General features: G+C 39.2%; 1 protein-coding gene across 2 annotated transcripts; it reads left to right on the top strand.

The window, feature by feature from the left end:
• Positions 1-4,218: 4,218 nt before the first annotated feature.
• Positions 4,219-20,599, top strand: LOC116328140 (beta-1,3-galactosyltransferase 2-like). Of its 2 annotated transcripts, XM_039615247.1 has the most exons (5): positions 4,219-4,328; positions 4,577-4,753; positions 17,434-17,611; positions 18,526-18,762; positions 19,106-20,599. In XM_039615247.1, the coding sequence occupies exons 2-5, from the start codon at positions 4,647-4,649 to the stop codon at positions 19,703-19,705; spliced, it is 1,122 nt and encodes a 373-aa protein (XP_039471181.1). In that variant the 5' UTR covers positions 4,219-4,328; positions 4,577-4,646; the 3' UTR covers positions 19,706-20,599. The 2 variants fall into 2 exon arrangements, with proteins under 2 accessions (XP_039471181.1, XP_031605715.1); XM_031749855.2 differs by lacking the exons at positions 4,219-4,328; positions 4,577-4,753 and adding an exon at positions 14,238-14,456.
• Positions 20,600-22,666: the final 2,067 nt, after the last annotated feature.

The following is a 22,666-nucleotide window of genomic DNA, read 5'->3' on the forward strand; positions in this document are numbered from 1 at the left end:
ATATACAGCAAAACTGAGTCATCAGCTGAGCCAGTGTGTTACAAAATAAAAACATTTCAAATATATTGAATAAATTCCGTTTTTCCCACGAAGCAAAACAAATGATAGTTCTCTAAATCAGTCTCGACCGTGGTTAACAAGTTTCCACTTCCTCTATCATCAAAGTCGGCTGAGTTTAAAGATGCAAGAACTACTGCATCTTTGCAATGTTGACACGCTTGAAGGGTAGGTTAAACACTTCCGCTAAAGACTGTGGTTATAGGACAGACATGTTAAAAACAACTTCCTATAAAGTATGTGATGCTGTTCAAAATTATGTTAAAATCAGTTGGCCTTTGTCTGTAACAGTAATGTAGTCCATGCAACCGAGCATTTTGTTTTGTGTAGTTTACTTGCACTCAAGTTTCAGCAACAAAATAAAATCAAGGTAAAAACACAGTTTAAAGTAGAGTTTCTCTGCCAACAGCTGACACTACTCATCTCAAAATGCAACTGAAACCAGCAGCAGTCACAGTGAGTTCAGCAGACAGTTCCACGTGACATTTTCTGGTAACATCTTTAGACAAGGCCCAAATGCTACAAAACAACTTCAGTCTGCCAAGTTGGCTCTTGCCTTTAGAAGCCATCACTCCCTCTATCTCACCACCCCCAGCATATCCACCATCCCTACATGAACATGAACCTTCTCTGTGGTCTTTCTCTGTTCCTCTTGCCTGAAAGCTCCATTTCAACATCCTTTGTTAAATACATTCACTACGCCTCATCTGCACATGTCCAAACCATCTCAGCCCTGCCTCAGCTCAGTCTGAGCGGCCCCTCTAATATACATGTTTCTAATTCTGTCTGTTCTGGACACTCTCAGTGAAAATCTAATTTTTCAGATCAGCCTTCTGCCATTTTGTCTGTGCCACCATCTCCGAACCACGAACCACAGCATGTCTCATTACCATCCTGTACACTTTCCCTTTCACTTTCATTCTTTCTGTACCAAATCACCCAGCCTTCACTCCTCAGCCTTGCCTGCACCCTCTTCTTTACCTCTCTTTTACACTGTGCAACCCTATCTCTATTCATTGCATGTTCAACTTTCCACCTCTCTCACTCTCATTCTGTCTTGGATCTACTGACTTTCATCCATCTTCTTTTCAGTTTGAGGCTTTCTTCCACCTGCTATGTGCTCTCAGTATAGATCAGTGTTATCTGCAAACATCATCAGCACGTCTAGCACCATCACAAACAAGAAGGGGTTCAGAGCTAATTCCTCATGTAACCCCATCATCATTTTGAACCCAGAATAAATGTATATGTATTTTACAAACCGTCTGCTAAAATAGCTTTAAAATAATCTCAGTAGTCAGGATTGATACGGGAAAAGCCTCATCTGTGAACAGTAAGCACCCCCAAAGACCCGGGCTTCCTTAATCTCAGAGGTGTTTTTACTGTTCACTGTGTTTATACACTGCTCAAAAAAAATTGAAGGAACACTTTTTAATCAGAGTGTGGTATCAAGCGGGTTAAACATTCGTTATATTGTTCTGGTCAGTTAAACTTTAGCAGAGGGTGTTCTTAATCAGTTTCAGATGCTTTGCTGTTAATCAAATTAACAACAGTGCACTAGACAATCAGTCACTACTAGTAGCATGAGGTAATACCTGGACCCTACAGAGGTTGCACAGGAATGCAAGCTCTTCCAGAAGAGTTGTATTATGCCCATGTAATTGCCAGAAGGTTTGCTGGGTCTCAAGAGCATGGAGGAGATTCCAGGAGACAGGCAGTCAACAGGGCTGTAGAAGGTCCTTAAGCCATCAGCAGGACTGATATATGCTGCTTTGTGGAAGAATGAACAGGATGGGCACTTCCAGAGCTTCTGCAGGACACTGGTGTGAATGTCTCTAACTAAACACTCAGTGACCAGAGGGTCTGATGTCCTCGAGCAGGCCCTGTGCTCGCTGCACTATGGAGCCCGATTGGTATTTGCAGGTCAACCATTGGTGCCCTGTGCTTTTCACAGACGACAGCAGGTTTACCTTGAGCACATGTGACAGATGTAAAGGGGCCTGGAGAAGCCCTGGAGCTGCCTGTAACATCGTTCATCCTGACCAAATTGGTGGTAGGTCAGTGATGGTTTGGGGAGGCATATCCATGGAAGGACCCACAGACCTCTGCAGGCAAGGCAACGACACCCCTGACTGCCATTAGGTGTTGGGATGATCCTTGAACTTATTGTCAGACCCTATACGCTGGGGCAGTGGGTGAAGCTGTCAGGCATACATACATTCACTTGGGGGCCAAGAGGTATCATAATTGGAAATGAATAAAACCTGCAAATCAAAAGGAAATTTCACCACAACTGTGTTCCCCTTGAAATGCAACAGTAAAAACATACCAGTGTTGGGGTCATCACTCCGAAGAACAAGGATACTCATTCCTGTCACATCTGGAACAATGCAAACAAAATAAAATGCAATATTATAAAAGAAACAAACACAATAAAAATACTACCATGTTTGACATGACAGCTAACAGTTACTGAAAAAGGAAAAATCAGCACGTTTATTATTATTGTTTATTATCAACAGCAATAAAGTCCAACACAGAAGTCAGGCACCAATAGAATCAGCTTTGTTTCTATACTGAGTCAGGATTCAAAGCTTAGTTTCAATAATGATACTTTATTTATTTAAGTTTTATTTAGAGTTTCTGCTGCAGCTAACACAGTCAGTGCAGGGGAGTCATATGCAGGGAGTTTACTTTTCACTCTCAAATGGCACAAATAATATGTTTTCCAGCTCTCTCTGAGCATCGGTAAGAATAGCTAGTCTCTACTTTGAGCCAGACTCAAAACATTGATCTAGGTAGCATTCGAATTTGATTCAAGTTTGAAGTGGGCTACTGAGCACGCTCACACACAAGTGGCTACTTCTTTCAGCAAACTCAGGATAATTCAGTGCACTTCTTACTGTGGCATTCGATTGTTTCCTTTGTTGTTATTCATCTGCTTTTAGCAACACTCTGACAATGACTAAGCTTTTATTTTCACCATGTAGTAACCAACAGTAAAAGCTAGCAAATGCTAGCAAACAACGCTAGTAAAAAGTATTTATTCTAAATTTCCAAGTAAAGTTAACTTATTTATTTAAGTCAGAAAGCAGCACAGTAAACTGCTGAAATACAGTGTACACAAGACCAGTAATGTATCAGCTTTATTTAGTATAGACAGGAACTTGTCTCACACATTTGTATACTCTCACTTCCTTATTTTTGAACACCTTTACACTGAGTTACAAATCTATCTCTCAGACATCAGATATGCCAGACAACCACAGACAGTATCATCACTGTTAATGGAAATGCATGTTGGCCACGCTTTAGTATAGCAGTGAACCTGCTTCTGAATTTTGGCTTCATTCCTGTCGAATAAATGACAGCGTATAAAATCTATGTTGCTGTTCAGCTAAGCTTTGATTTTTCTAACTTTAATAACTGCCAAGAAACAGATGATATTACTATTTATATGTCCTAATACATAAAAACTTAGAACTGAAAGAGGGTGCACTTTTTTTTATTATGACTGCACACATCACTGACACTGTAACGGACAGCGTGATTGCAGAATTACAAAGCATGATAATTCTCTTTTGATAATGCCGCTAAAATCAGAAGCTGTATTAAATGTGTGACCCTCCTTCATACTCGTACTTAAAAAGAATTACAGTCTAGAAGTTGAAGCTGCTATCAGCTTCTAATTAATCGAAATGTGAGCATCAGTTTTTCTCACGCATTAGTTCCTCTCATGTACCGAAGCCGAAACCCAGCTGTGGCCTTTCTGTGTGTAGTTTACACTAATTATTGTGTCTGTGCGGCTTTCCTCAGGTATTCAGCTTCCTCCCCAGATGCACAGAATTGCATCTTAGATTAAAAGGGTGCTCTAAATCAGTCATGAGCACGAGCCAAATTTATGTGCATAGAGTACAGTGCTGCATGAAAGTATAGCTAAATATGGATTCGAGGGTGAAGCACTTTAAATGGGTGGGGATTGCACTTAATCTACTTTTGCTTTTGTTTGCAATAAAGTTTTTTTAACATTAAAAGTCTCGTCTAGTCTAATCAGCTGTCTTATTGTGAAACACTGCTCAACTCACAGAAAGATGATTCTGTTCATTTATTCAGTCTCACAAGAAAACAGAAGAAGAAGAAGTCACTACTACTGAAAATGCAACAGCCAGATGAACAAAATCACCTTTCTGGGATTCCCTTCCTTGGATTTATCTGATTGAACTTAACATCAATTCAGCAATTGCAGAACAAAAAAGTCAGAGTTTTGGGAGGTAGGTATTCCACTGACTCCACTGTTTATTTAATTAAGAGCTTGTATTTGAGAATGTTTATGAAGCAATTTTAAAGGTTTTATTGTTGTATTTTTCTTTACTTTGTATATATTAGCTTTAGATAGCAATGAGTCAAAGATTTTAAAAAGACAGGGTGTCTGTAAATCTATGAAAAAAAAATGCTTCATCCAGAGATCGCTAATTTGATCTTTACAACTCATTAGAATGCCCCTGGTATTTCTTCACAGCAGTCTGTGGCTGGTCTGAGCCTCCGGCCTCAATAAGGAAGTATGTCTGGTCCGAGTCTCTTCACATGCAATGCTACAGAATAAAAAGAAATCATTCCGATCTTGTCTCGTACCAAAGCTTATACCAAAGATTATTTTTCGCCTACTGAAAATGCCGGAGAACGCAGTTTCCAAAGGGTAGGTCTAATTTTTCCTTTAATTTCAAACATGCTAATGTGAAAGTATGACACAGACTGAAGGCTCACTGTGGTTTTTAAATGGAAAAGCTTTTATTTATAAGACGTCTGGATGATTCACTCCATAGTAGGACATATTACAGCCAGTTAATGTATCATCCCTTATATAGTGACCGTAATATCGACTCAGACATGCTATGATGCCTACAAACCCTTCATTTTACAACAAAGTAATAATATTAGTAAAAAAAAGTACGTGCCTTTATTTTTAACCTCAAATAGTTTACAACAAGAAAAAAACGTAAAGTAGATCTATGTAATGTTTGTATGTAAATGTATGTAATGCTGTGTAAGTATCTGACATTAAGTGACAACTTGTGGACCAAAGGATATAAATACTGTTTTTGTGTGTATCGGTTTCCATTCTGGGCTACATGTGAAGAGTAGTTTGGGTTTCACTTTATTGAATAAGGCCACATATTCTGTCTCATTACAGTAATACTTGTTTAGTTTGTGGTACCATTGCTAATAGAAGCTTATTTTCTTGGTAATCTTATGACTGCATTATTACAAGAACGTCCGCATTATTCTGAGATGGGAAGAGACCAAGTGTTTTCTCAGTTGAACTAGCAGTGAGCAGCTAAGTGCTATTTAGAAGTTCAATAACTATGGGCTCAAATTGTGGTCATAAATATTTTGTACTTGTAAATCAGTTTTTTACTTGTAAATCAGGATTTGTATGTGTAAAAAGAATTTGTGTTTGCGTAAAAAAGATTTGTATGTGGACTTACCAAGAAATACATGTGAAACTCTGCACTCAAGTTTCAAGTTACAAGTACGAATTTTGACCCTATTTTTCTTCCTTTCCTTTCCTTTCTGATTGGTCAATGTCATGTCAATCACAAATTTAACTATCCAATCAGAGAACAGATGGGTTTGGCTGTCGGAGGGGCGCTTTTTTGAACTGCAACTATATTGAACAAAATAATCAGTAACAATCACATCCAATAACTGATACAGTGCTTACATCAAAATTATCACTGCTTTTTTTCCCCCACAACACCTACGCTGTGCTGCTGGGTGCAGCAATCAAGACAGAAAGATCATCTTTCTTTTTTATCACTTTTCTGTTGATTTGGATAGAAGAAAGTGGGGGGAAAAGATAAACAGTAGCATCAGTTATCAGTTATATTTTTATTTTCTCTTTCAAGTTTTTTCCTTTCTCATGTTCTCTATTTGCCTCCTCCACCACTACTCTCCCCTGCTCAGCTCCACCTCATCTTCTTCCTCCTCACCTTAACCCTCACTCCTGAACTTAAATTAGGGTTATGGCTTATAACATGTTTATTTGTTCTTGATATTGTTGCAATTACCTCTTGTCATCAGATCAAATTTTATGAACAAAATTTATAAAAAAGTTTTCTTAACAGCAGCTAATAGCAGCGAATAGGAGCTAACAACTGCTAACAGAGGCAAAAACTGACAGGAAATTACAGATTTCCTCATAAACACACCTCAGCATCACTGTCATCAATGACTTACCGACAGTGTAAGGGGAAGCACTAAATATAATAACCATTATCCACTTATTCCACTGACTGCAGTTCCAGAGTTCAGTTCTCCACATAATGAGAAAAATGCTTACCATGAAAATGCTTTACTTCCTCTAAGACAGTATATATACATTCGATTGTTTACTTATAGTTGCCAAAGTTTAGTAGGTTTCAGAATACGGGTTTGGCCATTAATATACTGCTGCATGGGCTGGGCTGTAGTTACACCGTAAGGTTTAAAAACTGAGCTTTAAAATGAACAGTGGTGATAAAAACCGAGAGAGGCCGACAGTGATCACTGACTGTTTTTAGGGGCTTGTTCAGATTAAATGGAACAAGATACAAAACATTAAAACGTGTTAAAAACACAACAGCCTTAATAAACGCAGAGTAGTTTGGACCTGGAGGCAGGGCTCATCACGTCATCACTTAAAGACCAGATTGTTACACGTCCAAAATGGCAGACAAATTAACGTCATGTAAAGCGCATCAGAGCACTCTTGGATTTTTTATATTTTTGAGGTTCATTTTCTGCCTTGAAGAACAATAAGATAAGATAAGATGAGAAACTCTTTATTGTCATTGCACAGTCATACATAGTACAATAGTACAATGAAATTGGAAAACTGTCCTACGTCGGCACTACATATAACACAACACGACACGATATGACACATCACAATGCAACACAACCAACACAACACAGTATAATAACTTAGTAAATAAAAAAAGAAGAAGAAGTGTATGTGTATTGCACACTGTTATTATTGCACATTAATTATTATTGCACCTTGTTATAAATATAAATATTATTATTGTTATTGTTTTAAACATTGTTACCTCCCCCCCTAAAAAAGTCCAGGCAGGTAGCCAATCAGGTCAGCTATTTGCATTGATTAGGGCTATTGCCCTGTTGTAAAAGCTGTCCTTGAGTCTGTTTGTTCGGAACCTCAGCAGCCTGAACCTCCTGCCAGACGGCAGCAGCTTAAACACCCGGTGTCCTGGGTGTGTACAGTCCCGTAGGATGCTGCACGCCCTCTTGAGACAGCGAGTGCTGTACAGGTCCTTCAGGGAGGGAAGAGGATGTCCAATGATTTTTTTGGGCCATATTGATGACCCTCTGAAGTGCCTTTCTGTGTGCTGCGGTGCAGCTGGAGAACCAAACACTGATGCAATATGTCAGCACACTTTCAATGGAGCAGCGGTAGAAGACGGTCAGCAGCTCCTTCTTCAGGTCCATTTTTCTGAGGATTCTTAGAAAGTGGAGACGCTATTGGGCCTTCTTTAAAACCGCAGAGATGTTAGAGCTCCATTGGAGGTCTGTGTCTATGTGCACACCCAGAAACTTGAAACTGGAGACCCTTTCCACGCACTCCCCGTTGATGCTGACAGGCTGCAGCTCAGACTTCCTCCTTCTGAAGATAAGGTAAGTAATAAGGTAAGTTATCAATTTTGTTTCTCAGTGCAGCCAACATTATTTATTGTTTGTTAAGTAATTTGCATAACTTAGCTAGTTGCTAGATGGATGCTAATGCTAATGGATAAATATTCCTGAATAAATGTGTTTAGCCTTTCTTTTTCTAGTAAAGGCCAGCTATATTGCCATTAATCACATAGTACCAGAAAACATATTTTATTTATTCCAGTTAAAATTGTTTAAAAAATGTGTATCCTGTTAGCAGGATATTTAATTAATCCCTCCTCTTTTGTGCACCCCCACCTCCCTTACTTTAGTGTTCCGGTCACAGTGGTCATTCGGGGGGTGGTTCAGTAGGTCGTGAAGGGGGTCTTTCATTTTGTCATTCAGTGGGCCATTCAGGGGGTAAGAGGCCAAAGGGGGGGTGGGGGAGTGGATTCCCATCAGCGTAACTTTGTGCTGAACATTGGTGGGGTCAAGATCTCTGTCTAAATAAATAAATAAATCTGGGTAAATTCCCAGACGATTAAATGTGCCACTATTTTTCTGGGAATAACTGAAATGAGTAAAGAAAATCAACAGCCTATTTATGTAAGATAATTCATAATTTTATTGGAGGGTTATATTGGTTGGGTCTGATTATTGGGGGGGTCCTAACCCTCCTAACCCCCCTGGTAATTACGCCCCTGTGAATTCCCATTCATTTTCTATGGCGGTCACTTTTGACCAGGAACACCACAGATGTAACAAATTTGATTAAAACACTCAAAATTCAACAAAAGAGGTGCTCATCACTTTTATATGTTCAAGTGCAGAGTGTGGAGGATGTCATAAGGCCTCGAGGCAATCAGATGTAAAACACAATATTTATGAGTTATTTTTTTAAATTGTAAATCAGTCAGATTTGACCCGAGCACAACAGGAAAGGAAAACAATGACTACACTGACTGTGTTAGCTGCAGTGGAAACTCTAAATGAAGCTCTTTGTTGCCACATTTGCTAGTTAATCAATCATTATAGGTGACTTTAAAGTTTGAAACCTGATTAAAAATATAATTTGCAAAGAAACATGGCTGCTATATGTGCCTGATATCTCTCTGTAGGTTGTTTGCTCCTGTGCAGTGCGTTTTATGTCTGTGTAGGCAGTGTATGAATTTGGATCTAAATGAACTGACCCGAATACAACATTTCATAGTTTAATAATAGTTCAATGCTACACATATAAAAAATTACAAACTCCTGTAAAACTTAAATTGCTATTTTAAACTGTTTTTGGTTGTACTGTCACACATAGTGTGAATTTCTGTGCCGTGGATTTGGAATTTTTTCTTTATATTGTACTCTATTTGTTCATTGTTCAGTTCTACAAGCCAGATGTGGCAGAAATGTGCATCCTTGTACTGCGAGGGCTCCTTGTTCTTCATGGTGCCGAGCTTCAGAATGTCTCCAATACTGTTAAGTTTTGTTGTTGCATCTCAAAGGAAGAAAATTTCCTATTGATTTGCAGGTTTTATCGAAAGGCAGGTTTTTAGCAGAACAGATGAATCCTGAATGTATACATATTAGTCCAGTACGAAGGCGGACAGTGGCCTCATACTAACTTCTACTCTCTTTTGGTTTTTTTCACATTTTTTAAAACATTTCCACCAGAAGGAAAAACAGGAGGAAAACTGCCAGAGGACTTTTCCTTAAGTGAAAGCACCAAATCACATTTGACTTCATATACAACCATGATACCTACCTGAGTTCCTGTACACAAATGGAGTATAACACCTGAACAGGTAAAAAACAGACCTGGGTCTGTTGGCATTGTGACTCCTGTAGATGAAACTGTGCTCATCTCTCCAAATCCTCTCCACATGTTATCATTTTTGAAGGAGGTATTTTAATCGATGGTCTCAAGATCCTATCTCAAGTAATGAGCCTATTGTTTTGGCTATTAATGCTTTAGGGTGCACCAATTGTCAGTTGTTTAAGAAAGGAGGGAGGAGACAAATAAAATTTGTATATTACTGAGTTGTGAACTGTGTTTTACCTTCCAATAGGACAATGATCCCATGCACACCTGCAAATCTACAACAGAATGGCTTAAAATTGAAATAATCAAGCTGTTGCAGTGGCCCAGGCAAAATCCAGACCTCATACCAACTGAAATGCTGTGGCAGGAACTGAAGGGTTGTGCATGACTGAATCCCTGTAACTCCAATGAACAACAACCATGTTATACAGAAGAACATAGTCTTCCACATCGACGTGAAAGAATTGATGTCAAGGGGTGTTTATAGTTTTTAACACACTGCTTCTGTTTTTTTATTTAGTTTTTGTTAAATAATGACATGTTGTAATATGTTGTGTTCTTCTTCTTCTTTGGTTATTATTAGAAAAATTCTCTTATGAAGTGAGACAGAGTAGCGAGTTCAAACGCATTTATTTTACTCGCAGGGAAACAATGGCATAAACAGTGAACGTCTACGTGAGTGCTCCCTGGGGCAATACTACCAGTTTCACTTCTTCCAATGTTATCCTGGAAACAGATATGTGTGTGATACTCTTACTGAGAAACAGTTAACTACATGATTTTAACTGTGCTTTGGATAACAGATAGCAGAGGAGCCACAACAAGATCTGAGAACAGATGAGGACAGATTAGAGAGCGTGACAGAGAGATTTCTTCATCTTACTGAAAATTATTCCACCACTCTGCAGCTTGGCTCAACTGCTTGAAGTCTGGGAGGGTGAATAACTTAAGAGGCACGATCAGAAAAGCTAGTGCACAGGTTCTTTTCCATTCAGAGGGGAATCTAGTTCTCAGCTAATGAAAAGCCACGTGAGCATTGCCAGTGGTATGGTAAACAAAGCATTCCTGTGGTAAGGGGAAGTGGCGCCACACACCAACAGACGTTAGCTTGGGAGGTGCTCAAACACACACAATCTAACATTTAATTTGTGTCAGTGTAACCTGTCTCTATTCCTAATACTTCGTCAGCATTTGTTATGTTTAGGGGCATTATTCCTGTGTGGTGTGTGTTGCAGTGTTAGCTTAAGGTGTAGATGCAGTAACTGTGTCAGTGAGTTCTATCTTAAACAATGCAAACGGACTCTTGCCTGACACCCAAATACCTAATGCCTAACCCTGTATGCATTATTTCAACAAGTTTAAAGATATTATGACCTTCTGGCCTGTTTTCATTACAGTGGTGAGGCGACCCTTTATTCTGTCTTGATGCATGCTCAATCATCCAAGTAAGGAAATCCCAAAACGTTGATTCTGTGATTCTGTTGATCTGGACGTAACATTTTCAGTGGGAGAAATGTTCCGTGACTTCTTCCCTTTATTCAGTGTTCTAGCAGGAATCCCCAGTTATGGCCTGTATTAGCCATTACAAAACCCCAATGCACTACAATAATTGCACTGCTTATTTTAGTGTTCTGCTCCCTTTTTCCCACATTGTTATCAGACTTGATGTTACAGTTAGTAGCAACGCTAGGACCCTCATTTCTTGATCCGTGCCTATTTCCTCCCTAATCAGGGGTCCTACTGTGGGCAATCTTCACTGGTGTTGACATGATTGCCTCCTATTGGATGCAACGTATCTGCTGCGTATCTATATAAACTTTTGGTTTTATGAAGTTCCCTTCATTAAAACAGAAATAATCAGAGGTCATTGAAGTACCTTTCTTTTCCTAAAATGTGAAAAACTCATAATCTTGGAACACACTCCAAACAACCTGAACCTGCAAGAAAAATCTTTCTGTGTCTGAGCTAATGTCTCACATAAAACCCAAAATGGCCTTCCCACTTAAACATGTATCCATATACCTTTAGGGTCAAATTTTTGTTGTTGTTGTTGTTTTATTTGTACAAGGTGAAAGGGAGAAGCGAACTCAGCTCTTTTGGGATAACCCTGCAACCCTGTATTTAGTTTTCCAAAGTGTGCCATTCACCTTAACCTTTGCAACTTCTTTGTCAAAAAATGATGAGCCCCTACAGGAGACATAAAAATGAAGCCATACCGGCTCGGACGTCACCCGCAGCAGAAACCCAAGAAAGAGGAACAAAAGGAGGAACCATCATAGAAGGACAGGCCTTTGGTATGGCATGGTATGGCAGATAGAGGAAGTGGCTGACATCCAGAAATCCTACCAGTGGCTAAACAAAGCTGGACTGACAGCACGGAGGCCCCAAACATGGCAGCACAGGAACAAGCTCTGAGATCCATAGAGACCCCAGGTGCAGGCAGTGTGAAGATGCCCCAGAGACAATCCAGCACATTACAGCAGGGTGCAAGATGCTAGCAGGCAGGGGATACGTGAAAGCCATAACCAAGTGGCCGGCTTAGTGTACAGGAACATCGGTGCAGAGTATGACCTGGAAGTCCCTTAGGGTTGTTGAGAATGACCGAGCTAAGATCCTGTGGGACTTCCATATACAGACGGAGAAACTGGTGATGGCTAAACAGCCAAACATATTAATGGTGGACAAGCAGAGGAAGGCAGCCATGGTGAGAGATGTAGCGATACTGAATGACAGCAATATCAGGAAGAAGGAACATGAGAAGCTCGAGAAGTACCAAGGGCTCAGAGAAGAGCTCCTGAAGAAGTGGAGGATGAAAGTAACGGTGGTCCCAGTGGTAATCAGAGCACTAGGTGCGGTGACTCCTAAGCTGGGCGAGTGGCTCCAGCAGATCCCGGGAACAACATCAGAGATCTGTCCAGAAGAGCGCAGTCCTGGGAACAGCTGAGATACTGCGCAGGACCCTCATGCTCCCCGGCCTCTGGTAGAGGACCCGAACTTAAGGATAAAGACCACCTGCAGGGCGAGTGCAGATTTTATTTTATAGATATTATTTTGTATTATCCATCTCAGTGTGTTTTCCTCTGAAGGTATTGTTTTCATAAGAAGACCTGAACTTAAAGACCGCTCCCACGGGCCAGAGGGGAATTTCTTCTATAATAGCTTCTAGTTTTGCTTGACAGTGTGTAGAATAAACCTGATGACACAAGCTCCTAGAACACTTAATCAACTGAACGATTTTTAGGGCAGTGAACAAAAACAAAGCTGGCTGAGGCCCAAAGTAGCTGGAAACCTGTGTGCTTATTCCAATAAACATGGCAGTATTTTCTCCGTATGTTTTACTTCATAATTGGATTTATTGCGACCAACAGAACCGTTATCAGGCTAGATAACAGGGATTTACAGAAAAATACTTTTGGTGACAAATCATTTATAAAGGTGTGTGGGTTTGACACACGCTCAGGGAAGCACTGCCTTATGCCGTATTTACCCTCTGCTCCAGTTAGCATAACTTTAAAAGTTTTGGTTTTGCCCCATTAAGTTTGCTGCTTTTGTTGCCAGTGTTGTACAGTTTAGCATGACACATATGACCCCAGCAATGGTAAACATTGTATACCAGGGCAGCCTGGGAATGGCTCCCACGCTGTGTCACACTTAATGGCAAATAGCAAAAGGTCTCCATTTCCCTGTGTGTGGTTTAGCCACTGAAACATGTGAGGTGACCAGTCCTTTGTAAAATGGTTTATCAGGGTCACCAAGTTTGTAGGTCACAACCGCATTACCTGTTTCAACCCAATAAAAATGTTTCAGCAGCAATGTTGTGGATTTTTTGGTCAAAAATTGCTTTTCATGCATTGCGTCAGGCCCCAGTGAGTTTTATAATACATGGTGCATGCATTCCTGTCTCTGTAGGAGCAATTTGCAATTTTGCCATTAAGTCCTGTCTGAGGAGGTTTATGGCACACAGCTGCAAACACACCACCTTGTTTTTACCTTTTTTTCTTTCAGTGCAGTCCCACGCTCAATGTCCACCCCTGCTGCAGTTGTATCAGTTTCCACCACTATCCTTGCTTTGTCCTGACCTGCCTCTGTCTCTGATTTTCCAGTTTGATATCTAAAAAAATGGACTGGGGAGATGAAGTTGTTGGCTTGGCAGAGCAGATGGGGTGTGTGTGGGTGTGTCAACTGAGAAGTGGATGCAATGGTGGAGGAACTGTTTGTTCCTCTGTTGTTAACGGGGGTGCTGCAGCTTTTTTTAACCAGTTCTTCTCCCCCTTCAGTTTTCAGGTTTCAGGTTTCGGCTTTCATGTTCCATGTTCCTAGTGTTTAGTGTCTAGCATTTCGTTTTGCCTAACAGTTTCAAACAAACAATCGTGACACTTCTATGATGTAAGAAAGTCTGCAGCTGCCAAAAACCACTTTCTCCAGTGCTTTAGATAGAAATTGAAGGGTAGATATTAGTCAGAACTTTAAAGGATCTGACTTATTTATGAATGGACATACTATTGTATGTTTAAAGTAGACTGGCACTGTCCTTGTGAATAATTTTTGTTTTTTAAATTTTTAACTGTTATTTGCTTGAAAAACCTGTTTAAACATATGAGATCTCAGTTGTTTTGCTTTTGCAGTGGGGCAATATGTACTCAAACTGCTAAGAATGCACAGCATGTTAAGTCATGTTGTGCCTAAACACGCACAAACACTCTGTAAAGGTTCCTTAAAGGTGCATCCACATGTCAGGACATGACATCAGAGCAGTATCTGTCTAAGGGTGCTCACAGCATATCATGACCTATTTGTGCAACACATAAACCACAAAGGCACTGGTACAGATCAACATGAAGAGCTGAATTCTCAGCTTCTGCATTTACATTAAGTTACTGAAGTTGACCTAATAATCCATTCTTCACCTCCTGAAAATGCTCCCCGTTTCCAAAGGGTAAGTCTAATTCTTTGTTTTACTTCAAATATATGTTGACATAAAACAGTTAGACTGTAGACACACTGTGGTCCTAAAATGGAAAATGTTTTATTTATAAGAAATTATGTCCAGCTATGAAATGGATTAATTAGACTTATTACATCTTGAGTAGCAATGCATAAATATATCATTTTTAATTAGTGACTGTAATGTTTGCTGAGGTTTTTATAGCAAACAGCAGGAAAGGCAAATGTCATTCTGTAGCTGCTGTTGGTGTAATGCCTTGAAACTCTTTTTTCTAATAATATTCTAATAATACTGTTATTTAAAACTACTGCATTATTTTCATTTACTTTTAACTTAACATTTATCAAATTTGTCTTTTTTCATTTTGTTACCTTTTTTATTTTTATAAAAAATAAATATACGTTTTTTAACTGTTTTGTAAGGAATATATTTAAACATGTTTGTAAACATTTTCTTCCCAGTGAATTTTGTCATGCACAAGCTGTCCAAATACTGTAAAACACATACTGTAACATGTCTCTGCTTTATTATATACAGCATTAATGATTAGAATGAAAAGGCTGGAACGTGTTTACAAACGATGCCTTCAAATTGTGGTCAGCTGTTATTTGAAGGAGCCACACCACATGTAACAGAAATGCTGTATTATTTGTTGGTGTGTAGTTATTTGTTGTTTTTGTTGCTATAGATTTATATGAAAAGAAATAAGTGATAAAGATGGTGAAGGATATACAGTTGTAACCATTTCTGTATTTTAGCAAATAGATTTTCTTTAACTGATCAGTCGTTCTATGTAGGCATTCACTCTTTATGTTTTCATAATTATGTACTTGTCAGCAATGAGATGTGGCAGTGAGACACTGCTAAACCACGTAACCCTAGTTTCAGTTATGAGCTAAAATAGACTAGTCTGAGAAGTCCAAAATACATCTGCAGATGACTTTTTGTTTCTATCCACTTCTATTCAGAGCTAAATGTGGGGAGTAGTCAGAGTGTCACATTAATCATTTTACATTGTTTTTTTGTTTTTTCATCCTGCTGATTGACTACTGAATAAATGCCTTTAGGGACATTAGTAGGTGGCACACAACTATATATTTCGTGCACTTACAGTAACTTTCTCACTTTGACGTCAGAGTACTAGTGGAAGCTTGTTGATGTTCCCCATACCCTAATTAGTACACTAAAGCTGGTAATGATCAATCTGTACATCACACAAATTTGTATTTTGTCACTAAGGACTTGATAACCTAAGACTCATAAGACTGTTTGAGCTGCTGTTGATGAATTCTTGCAAACTCCCAAAAAACTGAAGTTATTCTTGAGACACACTGGCTTTCATATAATATTAAAGAATTAAATGAAATGAAATATGTTGATGAATTATCTGATTCTGCTTTATAAACAGGAAACTGTAAAATAGTTGTGGTCACAAAATGCAAGTGAACAAGGAAGTCACAAGTGTTGTGGGTACCTGACTGTTATACACAGAAAAGACTAACAAAAGACAAAGAGGGCTTCACTCAGGGCTGAAAAGATAACTTTTAGTTATACGTTACGTCCCAATAAATAAGACATTTTTTTGTGTTTTAAATGTAGTTACAATCTTTCTTAATTTGCACAAAAGAAATTCATCAGAATCTAAACAGTTTGTGACTCGATTGTGCTTAAAAGTAAAGTGTGTAAAAGCTGACTGTCAGATGTCAGTAGATTACAGATTACAGTCAGGTTTCTTTGCCTTCCCAACTGCATTGCATAATCTTAACTCTGGTGGCCACTGAAGGAGAAACAGTTTAGTCAGCCAACACATATCAGAAACATTAAATATAAAGTGGGCAGCCACCAATCCACCTGGGGAGCAGTGTGTAGGGACAGTGCCTTGCTCAGGGGTACCTCCGGGTAGCCATTCAGTGGATTTGAACCCCCGACCTTTTTAATCATGGGGCAAACACTCTACCTACTGAGCTATCTCCTCCTTGTTTGCTCGAGAAGAGGCTGTAAAACTACATCACAGTTAATGAGGGACTGGGACACTGTGGTTGTTTCTGTTCTTCCTTTACAGGTCCTAATAATAATTCCAGTAAAGGAAATGACCGTGCATTATGTACATGTTCACGAACTGCATAAATAACCAAATCAAATCTGCATAAGAAAGGATTAACTTTTCTTTTTTTGTTGTTTTTTTTGTTTGTTTCTTTATTTTTTTTAACACAAGTGAAAAATCAATATCAATTTCTATATCAGAGAATAAATAAACATGTGTGTGCATATTTTCATGTGTTACAGCCCTGACTTCAGAACAGGAAGTGAGGTTTTATAAGTACCACACACTTTTTTTCTATTAAATGACCTGAAAAAAATACTTAATGTACCTTTAAGCTTTTTTCTCAATTCAGCTCAATTATTGTAATTTGTAGAATTCAGTAGAATTTAGCAAAAATTAGAGTTTAGCAGAAATTCTTAGTTAATTTGTGTTAAATATACTTAAATGATGTTTGCTTTGAATATTTTTTATTGCAGTTGAAGTTAGATTTCTAAATATTTGGTGTTTAACTACATGGAAGAAGTCCACAATAAAGCGCACACAGCAGGTGCTACAGAGTGAAAAACATTGTGACTCTTAGAGTGGTGGCATGTGTCTGATGTGAAAGGGAAAGTGCTTTCTCAGCTCAGCCCAGCAACACTGAGCTACACCGCAGACCTTCACTTATTCCACATTTTGTCAGCCTTATTCCAAACAGGATGGAATTCATTTTCACCTCACAATTGTACACACAGTATCCCACGATGGCAACGCGAGAAAATGAATTCTTGCAAATTTATAAAAAACAAAAACATAAATTAAATGAATTTAATCAGTTTTGGAATACAGCTGTAACATGACAAAATGCAGAACAAATGAAGCTCTGGATACTCTTAAGTGCTTCTGCAGTGCTGATAAATACTAATCACTTTAACTTCTTTGCAGTGAAAGGACTCTGTGGATGAAATTTAGAAGATGCTTGTGGTATCTGGTGGCTTTGATCATGGTCGGGACTTTAGTGATCTACAGCTCCGTCTTCCAAGTGTCTTGGTCTTTAAACCCAAGGACCACCACCCCAAACTCAAGTAACCCTCAAAACAGTGTACCTCCTCTAGTTGACAGGGTAAGTATATTTACTGGCCTCCATATAATCTGTGCAACTTTAAAGCAAAGGCAACAATAACAATACCATCTCTACAAATCAGTTACACAAGTGATCAGTTGGTTGTTCAGTGTTTTTCTGAACTGAGCTAAAGTTAAAGTCCTCATGATGTGATCGTGTTACCGTAATGTTTTTCATTTCATTTTATCTATTTATATTTAAAATATGTAAAGAAATACATGTTCATAATTATTATGACTGTGACGTATCAAATTAGACACATAGCTGTAGTATATGTTTTATTAGTGGCAGCTCAGGGTTCTCTAATTTTCTGAAATGGGGTGGTCAAACAAAGACCACCTGTCTGCTGGGGAAGGATCCTGCACTAGTACTAACTCGATACTGAGGTTGCCTCAATCACAACTCCTTATTTTTCTCGTGACTTCAGAAGAACTGAGGTGACAAAATTGAAGTTGAACAAGAGAACAGAGAAGAAATATGAGAGGTTTGTAATGAAGGGTTGTCATTTTATTCAGCTGTAACATCAGAGACTTGGTTTCTGCATTTTCAACATAGAGTAGGTTTTGTCAGTATTGGTTTGTGGCTCTGGTTTGGTTTGATGTCCTGCTTTACATGTCCTATTTTAACAGCTCCTCCCATCTAATAATGAAATGACTGTGTTATGTACATTTGCTTTAATGGTTTTCACAGACGGCACAAACAGCCAAGTCAAACCTGGACAAGAAAAGTTGAACTTTTCTTTTTTTCTTTCTATTTTTAAAACATAAATATTTTATCTTTTAATCTTAAGCTCATTTTAGAAAAGATACAAAATTCAAATAAAAAATATGAATCTAGTATTATCAAGTACAATGCAGAAAAATCACCAGCCTCCTCTGCTTACACAGATCTCACTGTATCATTATTCCTTGCAGTATACTGTGGCGTACCCACACGAGTACCATTTCATATTGGATGAACCGAACAGATGTCGGGAGGAAAGCCCGTTTTTGGTTCTAATGATCCCGGTTGAACCCCACAACAGAGAGGCTCGTCACATAATCCGCAGCACGTGGGGGAATGTAACAACAGTACAGGGCAAAGTGGTCAGCCACTACTTCATACTGGGACAGTCCAGAGAGGAAAATGGAGCACAGACCATTGAAGAACAAGTGAGTGGCTTCAGTCCATTGTAGTAAACTTTCCACACATTTCCCTTCTTTTCATTATCAGGAATACATAGTATGAATGAGCCTCACCAGATGATTTAGAAAAGTCACAAAGAGTCGGAGCAGAGGAAGGAAAGAAGGATCAGAGTCCAAGCAGCCAAAGAAAATCCAGTACAAACACAATTTCCTTTACTTATAAGATTTCGAGGTGGCTTGATTTGATTTTGGTTTTTCAGACCAATCTACCAAACATGGATCATGTTTACTGTATCAATGAGTGAGTTAACTGAAGAATTATTAATAATTAATAATTCATTAAATGATGCTTTAAATTTCACTTTCTCAGCTGTTACGTGAAAGCCGGGACCATAGTGACATTCTCCAGAGTGACTTCTTGGACAGCTACCATAACCTCACCATCAAAACAATGTTAATGTTTGAATGGCTCAGCACCCATTGCCCCCAGACCTCCTATGCCATGAAGGTTGATACCGACACGTTCCTCAATGTGCACAACCTTGTCGGGATGCTTTTAAAGGCCCCCCAACATCTCTACATCACAGGAACCGTGGTAAGGTTTGCTTCTGTTCTTCGAGACCAAAACTCTAAATGGTTTGTGCCGTTTTCCACCTTCCCCGAGTCAGTCTACCCACCTTATGCCATTGGACTGGGCTATGTGTTCTCACTGGATTTAACCAGGAAAATACTGGAGGCTGCTCAGCATGTCAGAGCTCTTTACATTGAAGATGTGTATGTGGGACTGTGCATGAGACACCTGGGTATTCCACTGACAGATCCTCCTCGTGGTGATATGTTTAGGAACTGGATGCCATCAGACACGGGCAACTGTTACTGGACTTCTGTCATTACAACACTGCTGCACAGCTCTAACCAGCTTTTGGACGTATGGAAATCTTATCAAACTCAAGCACAAAGTGGATGTTAAACACTTGCGTCTTACTACACTGTGATAAAGAGTTTTTCTATTTTAATAATTTTAATGATTCGATATGATCTTTATGTCCTCTGTTAGCTTACTGGTCCACAATGAAGAATGTAAATCTCACAAAGGCGAGGGGGTTTAAGATGTTTACACTGGTTTACGCTGTTTGCACCATCCAAATTCAATTACTCTGCACATTTTGATACATGCTGAGATTGAATTCACCTCATAATTCTCTTTCCAAAAACGTTTACCGTAGTAGGATATACATTATTAGAACAATGCTGTGTTTGTTTCAGTGGATTAAACACCCTGAGACAATTTGTCATATGCAGGGCAACTCACACAGTATTAATAATGATAATGTTGCTGTGAGGCAGCAGCGCTAAACACCACATTAAATTTTTACAATTTTGCCCGTGCACACAACCACAGCGGACTCTAGATCAGAGAAACCCGATATGATTGAAGTACCCACTTCACCTTAAGTTAAAGCTGAAAGTCTGTGCTTCAATCACACCTCGACTGATTTATTTAAAACGCACCGTGGTGCTGTACGGAGGCAGAATTACAAAAATACCGGACATGATTGTATCTGTGTTTCTGGAATGGGCACTTTATGGGTCAAAATTACAGTCAGTCCGATTGGTACTAAACTTGGTATAAACACGTCCGTCCTGGTACTAAAACCACTCCCGTAATATCTGATCACACACACAAACCTCACTTTACAAAAAAGGCAAATTTTTTAAATTGACCCTTCATCTGTTGACTATGTAGTACTCAGTTGTCACCAACTGACAACTAAAGATTGAAACTTGTTTGCACACACATCTGTAAATAAAATATTATTTATATAAAACGGCAGTGACGATGATGCTGTCAGTTTGTTGTATTTGTGCTTGTTTTATTAATTTCTCTTCAATGGTCACCACAGCTGCCTCCATCTCAGTCTATTGCTAGCCTCCACCACCATCTCTGCATGTCCTTCTGCACTGCATCCATGAAATGCCTCTTGGATCTTCCTCTTGTCCTCCTGCCTGAAAGCGCCGTTTTCAGTATTCCTTGTCAGATACGGCCGCTATCCCTCCTCTGCACATGTCCAAACCATCTCAGCCTTGCCTCTCTAACTTTGCCTCCAAACATCTCAGCCTGAGCTAATCTGATCTTACCTATCCAGGTGATTGCCAATGAAAATCTCAGTGTCTGACGCCTGTCTTTTTGTTATTAATAATTAAATACTTATTAAAAGTATAAGTTAAACGAAATATATCCACAGGGCAAACTGCCGAGCTACATCGGGTCAAAGCCTAAAATCTGAGAAAGCTGATTCATTCAGGATTCTTGCATTTACCACATCCTCCTGTAAAGGCTAACACACACGCACACACACACACGGACACACGCACACACACACACACGGACACACGCACACACACGGACACACGCACACGGACACAGACACGCACACACACAAACCACTGCCACACCTAATCCAACTCATCCAGTAGATATGATATCGGAATTTTTTTAACCTCCTACTAATGTCAACTTCAGCCTCCAGCTGCGTACACAGTGAAAGCGATCGCTCGTCGCACGTCAGTGTCGCTGACTAAGTGACTTACTCTGACCGACGACCGGCCGCTCGCGGGCGTTCCAAGGTCTGGTTACCTAGGTAACCCTCTCACGTATTTGCCGCCAGGTCACATGTCAAGCTCCGTTAATCCTCGAGCTCTCCTGGAAGCTGAGAAAAGTTTGACTGGGGTCCTGCCCACTTGCTGCTCCGACGCTATTTCGCCTGTAGTCACAGAATTGGAGTGACTTCCTCTGGGCTCACTGCCGAGACCAGCGTGTACGCAGCTCTTTTTAAAGCTATGTTTTCGACATTACATCTATTTAATAAATTCACTGAAACCGCTTATTTCTTTTAGGCTCATGTATGCAAATACTGCAGTTTCTATAAACGACGAGCATTTCATTCTAAAAGACTCGTCTTTTCCCTTCTGCTGAACATTTATCGTTGCTCATGAAAAAGAGCATTTTAAAAAAATCTGATTATTCAATAATCTGATAGAATAATCGATAGAATACTGAAATACTAAAATAATTTAATTAGCAGATATTTTTTGCAGGGGGCCTTATAACATATGTATTTGTAGCAGTTTACATTTCAGAGTGCGACATTTCAGGAGGACAGTATTTAAATGAATCACTGACACATGATTTAGGAAGGTCTGATTCATGCGGTGTACTCTAAATTTACCGCAGAAAAAAGCCTTATTATGCACCTGATGAATACTTACCAGTAGGAGCGTTTAGTTATTTGGAATGACATAAAGATCTCAATTCTAAGAATATGTAAAGCGGTGCCAAAAACGTTGTTGTCGGCTGGGGTTAACAGTCTTTATCCCAACCGACAACATGGAGAAAAGTGTGCGTCTGGCTTATTATTACAAGGAGCCAAGTTATTATTATTATTATTATTTGGCACTATTACATACCGTATACCATATGAGAAGTCAGTGTTGTGTAAATGACGCTTAGACATTAGTGCCTGAATGTGACAGTATGTTGTTTTGACTTTAATTAAAAAAACCTTGATATGCAAGGTGTTTATGTGCATGTAAGGATATATGTGAAAGTTTGTTTTCACTTTCTGTTTTTAGTGCAACTTAAAGTTATTACTGAGCAACTGTGCACAAGAAAGTGAAGGACTTTCCTTCCATTCCATTAACATTTCGTTCAGTCCTACACCTCACCGCTGGTGTGAGTGGTGAGTTTCCTTGCCACAGGTTTGAGATCCAGACTTTGTTGTTGCCATTGTAATACATTAATTTGATTTTTTTTCTTAATCATTTTAATACTAGTTTCAACTTCCCCTCATATGCTTGGCAGTCTGGTAACTTCTTCAACTTAGACGGATGTCTGTACAGGAAACCACAACCACATTCTGTCTGGCGTGTG

Source organism: Oreochromis aureus, linkage group 2, assembly GCF_013358895.1.
Source record: "Oreochromis aureus strain Israel breed Guangdong linkage group 2, ZZ_aureus, whole genome shotgun sequence".
NCBI classification, from domain to species: domain Eukaryota; kingdom Metazoa; phylum Chordata; class Actinopteri; order Cichliformes; family Cichlidae; genus Oreochromis; species Oreochromis aureus.

Excerpts from the sequence above, each read along its gene's own strand:
- LOC116328140 (XM_039615247.1), top strand. The coding sequence starts at position 4,647 with ATGCTACAGAATAAAAAGAAATCATTCCGATCTTGTCTCGTACCAAAG. Across the intron at positions 17,612-18,525 it reads TACCTCCTCTAGTTGACAGG|TATACTGTGGCGTACCCACA; the intron begins GTAAGTATATTT and ends TATTCCTTGCAG. Across the intron at positions 18,763-19,105 it reads CACAGACCATTGAAGAACAA|CTGTTACGTGAAAGCCGGGA; the intron begins GTGAGTGGCTTC and ends TCACTTTCTCAG.